Raw genomic sequence first — 7,109 nt, 5'->3', positions numbered from 1 at the left:
GTGTGCATGTGTGCCCAAGATCCCAAGAGGAGGATGGAGGAGAAGAGATTGCAGTGTGGCCATCCCCCCTGGGGGGTGATTTCTCTCTTTCTGTCTCTCTGTCTCTCTCTCTGTCTGTCTGGCGAGCGCACGCGCCCTATAGCAAAAACCTCTCCAAAAAAGGGAAAAAAGAGAAGGAAGAGGAAGGTCTGGCCCCTGGCCTGATGACCAGGTTAGGACTATACCTTTAACCTGCCCTGTGCCCTCACAGTTGCCCTAGCTGGGTACTAAAAGTGGATGAAATAACTGAGTGTGACTGTCAAACACCTCTGTGGTAAGGACACAGGACTCCAGTAGTAGACTCTCCTGCAGAGTCCAGAGATAAAATGACCTCCTAGTAGTCAAGGAATTAATTTGCAGGGGCAAAAGGAAGGTTTGAGCTGCCTGTGGTTCACCGCCTGGCGAATGCCCCAGAATAACTAGAGTGAGCAGATGTATCCACAGGAGAGGCCCAGGCCATAGCATGCTAGCGCCTCAGCTCTCCATTTTAGCACCTTAACTGGAAGAAGACTGGGTACTTGTACAGAGCCTAGAGAAGGCAACTTGAGATAAAAGGGTATTAGCGAGTGCTATTTAGGAAAAGATGCATTAAGTGATGCCCTGGTAACCAGAAAGGGGGCCTCTACCAAGGGGCAGAGAAAATCTATTAGGCTTGTCTAGAAGTTGGACAAGAGAATCTTTAACAGCACTATTAACAATCTTGTTACTCACCCCCAACCAAATTCTACACTCAGAAAGCAATGCAGTGTCTTTGAGAAGAGACTCTCGATAACAACAACAAAAAAGCTCCCCACCCTACTACAAAATGAATTAACTCCTATTGAGTTGCTGAAAAAGTCATGTATATGTTTTCTGTGCAAAAATATGTCATGATTTTTCTGACAACCCAGTAGTGTACACATCAGTCTGTGAGTTTAGATAACATGACTGGGTTCTCAAGACAAATTTATCTCTCAGGGCATGGATGGACAGTTTTGAGACCCATGACGCTGAATACCAAACCCAAGACTATGCATGACATCTGCCAGGAGCTCTACCTGGACCGCCAGCCAGCCTTTTCACTGGTCACCTATGTGCTATCCTGACCCAAGAAAAGCTGCCCCTTGCACCTGCTGCCTTCTGAAGACTGGAGAAGAAACAGAGACATGGGAAACGGGGCAGCTAATCCTTCTGCTACTCTTCCATTCCCCAAGATGAGAATCACAAGGGGAGACAAGAGTGCCTCTGACCCAGTGGAGGTTTGACATGCTCTATGGCTTAACTCCAATGCAAGAATGTCGTGTGAGACTTTTTTCTTAAAAATATATTTGGGATTTTATATGGAAATAAAGAAGAGGTAATGGAAGAGGTAGACATGATGCTTTAATACTTACTTAATGGCACAGTCATTTTATCCCCTCGCAAGTCAGTGAGGGAACGGTATCTGAGATGTGATAAGGTTCTACAAATCTTTACAGAGGGAATGAATGCCTGGATCAGTCCTCTCTTTTAGTGTTATCACAAAAACTTTTCCTTTCCTGATAATTATATACATTTCTAAATTTAAATCCTGGAATTAAATTTCCAGATGTAAATCCTTTTGGGAGTAAGGCAGGGCACAAATAAATGTGTAAGTAAGTAATAACAATCATAATGCTTCTACTTTGTTGGCCCCAAATTAAAATTGTTCTTGTTCATTTATTAATTAGCTGTGTCATTTTACACAAGTAATTAACCTGTGCTCTTCCATTTCCTCATGTGTAAACTGGGGAAATATCCTGCCCTATCTTCTTCATTGGGTTCAGAGAATTAAAAGTGTAAGTAAATCTAAAGGACTTGGAAAATGGGAAAAAAAGCCAACAACATTCCACATACATAAGTGCACACTGGGTCAATAAGCTGGTGGTGACCACACTGTCTTTTCTCTATATATAACACCACTTCTGATACAAATGGGTATTTAAATCACAAAGAAAACCATGAACTTGGGAGTATCTGTTATTCCCACAAACCTAAACATCATCATGACCAGCAACTTCTCACTAACCAATAAAGGCTCACTTACTCTGGTGCTGGCTTTACACATGTTAACTCCCCTGTCCTCACAACCTTAAGATGGGAACTGTCTCACAGAGGAGGAAACCGAGGCTTGGAACATGCTCACAGCCATACAACTGACAGGCAGGAGAGCCAGTGACTGAACTGAGCACAGGCAGCCTGTCTCCAAATTGCCTTCAACTCATGGCCATGGGATGGTTCAGAGCCACATTAGAGTGATGAGAAAGGGTCCTTAGTGGTCACCTGCCCACCCTCTGGTTCTTTAACCAGGTCAGCCCCTTCTACTCCATTGAACAGAGCCAGAGCAGAGCTTTTGGGGAGGTAAGTCTCTCCACAAAGTCACCCATAGCCAAGTAGCAGAGGTAGGCCTCCTGACCCCACGTGAGGACTGTACCTTTAACCTGTACTGTGTCTTCATAGTTTCCCTGGACGGTGGCATCTGTGCTGGGGGTTGAACATTTGTAGTGGCCTTGGTCTGCGGGCTGGACATTCTTTATGTGAAGCTCCACGGCGTCATTGGCAGTTCGTCGGAGAAGGATCTCACCCCTCTGCAGCCGCTCACGGTATAGCTGGGCTGGGAAGCCCACCTCCCAGGTGCTTGCAAGCTCCACGAAGTGGCTCCCTGAAGCTGAGAAGCTCCAGTCAAAGTTTTGCTCACTGGGGCCATCATAGTCACTGACGTTGCAGGGGATGACCAGCTCGGTGCCCACCACACGAACTAGGGTCCCCGTAGGGACTCTCACCACACGCCCTTGACAAAGAGCTGTAATGACAAGACATGAAAGGCAGGTCTTTAATCACAGGTGGTTTTTGTCAACGTAAATGTGGCAAATCCAAGGATGTTCCTGTTCACAGCTACCTGACAGAAATATGTCATCTAAACCAGTGGGGAAAATGTGTCTCCACAGAAGGCGGGTAAGTCCATCCCTGCACTTATGAGACTGGACATGAGTACTCTCCCACAGCCAACTTCTCAGGACTGACAGGGAGGAAGAGAAGTAGGAGAAGCAGGCTAACCATAGACCTGGACAGCCTCTTCCCGCCCGTTACTTACCATTTACCATTCCATTATCACTCAACGTGATGTAGAAATATTTGGGGTTGTGTGTGAAAGGAAAGGCCACAGCTAATCAAGTATTTACCTTTCTGTCCATCCTATATCAACCTTCATCCATAGAGACCATTCCCTGGGGCTCTTGAGGCCTGATTTACAATGACGGATGCCAATTTTTAAATCCTAGAGCAGCCTGCTGATAAAATGATTTAACTCCTGTTATCTGACATTGCCTGTAAATTAATTTTAAAATATGACGATTCTACCAAGTATTAATTTTCTATTTTCTGGCTCATTTCTTTCTCTCTACTCTCCACCCTGATCTAAATTCAGAATGAGAATGGGGAAGCACAAGGGAGAGCGTCTGGATGGTTGCTGGGCATTGTCAGGAATGCAGCGGTCTGCCCAGTGGACAAAGCCAAGAGTTCATGGGCATTCCCTTCCCTGAGAGCTCGTAATTCACCGGTCTCTCTGTCAGGGCCCTTAAAGACTGGCACCTCTGAGTCCTTTGCGAGGTCCTCATTGCAAGGAACTCACAATTCTGCAGTGTGCTTACTATCTGCAGCAAGCACTTTGATTCAGACCAAATGATTATGCAGGGCACCTCCTTAGTGTTCTGTGGCCAGGTATAGCCACACGCAAGAAGCAAGCCTGGGCTCTAAAATCCAGGAGACTTACGTCTATAACTGACCTCTCTTCACTTCGGCTTCCCCAACTATGCAATGGAGTAAGAAGCCTTCACAGTTAATGAAATAAAACACCTTCCTGAGAGTCTGCCTCTTAATAAGGGCTCAAATGGAACTTTTTTATTAGGTTGCTGTTTTTTGTTTTGTTTTGTTTTGTTTTTACTTTTTTGCGGTACAGTGTGTGCACTCACCAGAGACAGAGACAGTGAGAGGGAAAGTGAGAAATCACTCCCCAGGGAGAACCACATGGCTAACCATGGTTCTAGTCCCAGACCTGCTTGGCTTGCTTTTTCCCTTTCTCTCCCTCCTTCTCTCTCTCTGGTCAAATTAAAATAAATGAATGAATAAATAAAATAAAATAAATAATTATTTTTTAAAAATTACCATTTTTAAAAAAAGATGCTGCATCCTGGACTCAAACCACAGTCAGCCATGTGTGAGTCCAGCATCTTAACCACTAGGCCACCTGTTGGCCCCTAAAACAAAACATTTTACTATATATTTTCATTTTGATGTTTTTATTATTTGTATAGGACAAACTATATTTCCTATTCAAAATTCATATGATAAAGTTCTAACCCTCAGTACCTCAGAATGTGACTTTATCTGGCAACAGAGTTACTGCAGGTAATCAGTTAAATTGTAATACTTAAGTAGAGTGAATCCCAATCCAATATGACCAATATCCATTAAAAGGGGGTAATCTGGAGCCAACAGGTGGCATGGTGGTTAAGGCGATGGATCTCTCATGGTTTGAGTCCCTGAAATGGCAGCCTGAAAAACAGCGGGCATGTGTGCATGCCCAAAATCTTGAAAGGAGATGGAGAAGGGATTGGAGCATGGCCAATCCCTCTTCAACTTACTATGGGTTTATCAGGGTGTAATCCCATCACAAGTCAAGGAGCATCTGTATCCTAATTTGGGTCAGGGTTAAAAAAATAGTTGAGGAACACTTTTTTCAAGGGTATCTCTTGTTTTCTCCACCCATGATCATTTACTTGAAGGGAAAAAGGATGCCTCCTCATGAGAAGAATAGTACTAGGGGACAGTTGTTTCTGAGCAGGGGGCTGGCTACTTCCCCTCCTAGTGCAGCTGGGGGATGGGTCCAGTCTAAACTCCAGTGCTAAGAAAGCTGCTGAGCCCTAAACACCTCCTTCTTCTCAAAAATACTACTACTGTTGCTGGTCATTCAGAAAAACTAGGGTCACACATGTTCCTGCAGAGAATGGGAGCCCCAACCCCCAGAGCTGCTGAGGAGGAGTACTGGACCACGCTGCTTCTTTCTTTCTAAGGCAACTCAATGCCTGCAGGATGAGATCACGACCCACTCCTACCTCTTCTGCAAACACAGCAGACCCCGGTGGTTGCCCAGATGGGGCAGACCTTGCACCGCTGGTCCCAGGGATAGGCGTCAGGGCTAAAACTAGGTACAGCAGAATTATGACTCTCTCGCGCTGACACACCAAAGAAAGACACTGCTGCTTCCACTGGAATCGAAGTACCATAAAGATGACTGACATGGTACTGAAGCCACACACATGGCAGTTCCCTAGCCCACTGAGGAAGCTACTCACAGAGAAGAGACACAGGCCCACACCTGGACTAGAGGTGGAGCAACCCAGTGATCCGAGAGCAGCCTCTGAGCTCCTGAATCCTGCCACATCTCCTAAACCATTCCCCCACACCCAGACATGCATGCATGTGCTCGCACAGCCCTCTCTCCCTGGATGTTTCAATTTCTCGTAATTTCACTCACCCCCAAGCTAATTTCTGTCACTGGCAACTCAAAGAGCATTGAATTGATATATACAGAAACTAGCCAGCAGTGACCAACTCTCTGAAGCCATCATCATTAGTGTTCACAAAATAGGTGGCCACTGTTTAAGATACAATTTCAGAGGACTAGACAATTCTGAATGTCCCAGTGTAACCTTTCAGAAGGAACACAGCCCAGTGCGGTGCCCGAGTTCCTGCATCTGTGAAGTGGCGAGCACCGTCTCCATGAGGACCGTGTAAGAATCAGATGAGCTCAGGTGTGTGGAAAGGGCTTTGGTCATCTGTTAGGCGGGCTGCCTCTGGAATACATCTCATCATAATCATTCACCTTGCTTCTTTGGCAAGGCTTACAAAGGAATTTCCTTATTAAATAAATCTTTTTGATTCCTAGTCCTTGTCAAGAAGTTGGCCAGGGTTGACAATCTGTACACAAGGCCTTCAGGCATTGAATCTGCGTCCCTTGTTAGGTCACCATATTTATTCTTAGTGATCGGAGCCTTGGATCCTGATCCAGCTCCTTGTCTCAGCTCTCCAATCCTTCTTCCACACGGCTGCCCAGATTACCTTCTAACACCAAGTGCTATGTCAAGTCACTGGTTCGAAGTCTTTAATAGCTCCTTATCACCCAAAGGACAAAATCTGTCCCTAGCCACCCCACGGCGACCACACTGGCCCAGGCCACCCTTGTCTCACCTGCATTATTGCAATGGCCTCTAACTGGTCTTCCTGGCTTCTATTCTCAACATGCCAAAGTGACCTTTTAAAAATGTAAGCTAGATGGGAACCAGCAGTTAGTGTAATGGCTATGTCGCTGGACTCCCACGTAGTCGACCGCGGTTCGTGTCCTGGACCCGGTGGCTTAAAACTCATGCCGGGCGCGTGTGCGTGCGTGCCCAAGATCCCGAGAGAAGAATGGAGGAGAAGGGATTGCGGCGTGACCATCCCCCCTGGGGGGTGATTTCTTGCTTTCTGTCTCTATGTCTGTCTGTCTGGCGAGCGCACGCGCCCTACAGTGAAAATCTCTCCAAAAAAAAAAAAATGTAAGCTATATCTTACATCGTTGGGTTACATCTGAGTCGGCTCAAAACTCTAATAACTCTATCTCATTCAGCTAAAAGCCAAAATCCTTACAGAGGCCATCAAGACGTCACAGAATCTGGCCCTCTTTGTCCTCTTTGTTTCTTAGGCCTCACATCTGCTCCTCTCCCTCCACTACACTCCAGCCATGTTGATTTCTTACGGTTTCCTGGAACAAGCAAGACCCACTCCAACTGCAGGGCCTTTGCATATCTCCTCGGCCCAGACCACTCTCATTCTTCCCACTGGCCCTTCCAGCAGCTGCAGATCTTTATTCCAATGTCACCTTCTCAGTGAGGCCTCTCCTGAATGGAGAGGCCTAAATGGCAAACATTCCCATTCTTCCTCCTACCAAACTTTATCAGTTATGATGAGTATACTCGGCATACTCCTAAACATTTGCTATTATTTAGCTTCTGTCTCTTCCCTTAGAACGTGAG

General features: G+C 45.9%; 1 protein-coding gene across 1 annotated transcript in view; it reads right to left on the bottom strand.

Annotated features, from left to right (window-relative positions):
- Positions 1-5,873, bottom strand: part of PTGFRN (prostaglandin F2 receptor inhibitor) — a 53,055-nt gene extending 47,182 nt beyond the window's left edge. Inside the window, exons 1-3 of the mRNA XM_027765506.1 lie at positions 5,774-5,873; positions 5,151-5,303; positions 2,471-2,839 (exon numbers count right to left, since the gene is read on the bottom strand). Coding sequence (XP_027621307.1) covers positions 2,471-2,839; positions 5,151-5,303; positions 5,774-5,873 — 622 coding nt within the window. The remainder of the gene's footprint in view (positions 1-2,470; positions 2,840-5,150; positions 5,304-5,773) is intronic.
- Positions 5,874-7,109: the final 1,236 nt, after the last annotated feature.

Source organism: Tupaia chinensis, unplaced genomic scaffold (genome assembly GCF_000334495.1).
Source record: "Tupaia chinensis unplaced genomic scaffold, TupChi_1.0 Scaffold138517_1, whole genome shotgun sequence".
Taxonomy (NCBI): Eukaryota; Metazoa; Chordata; class Mammalia; order Scandentia; family Tupaiidae; genus Tupaia; species Tupaia belangeri.
Note: the sequence above shows the minus strand (reverse complement) of the source record. Positions and strands in the feature narration are given on the sequence as shown.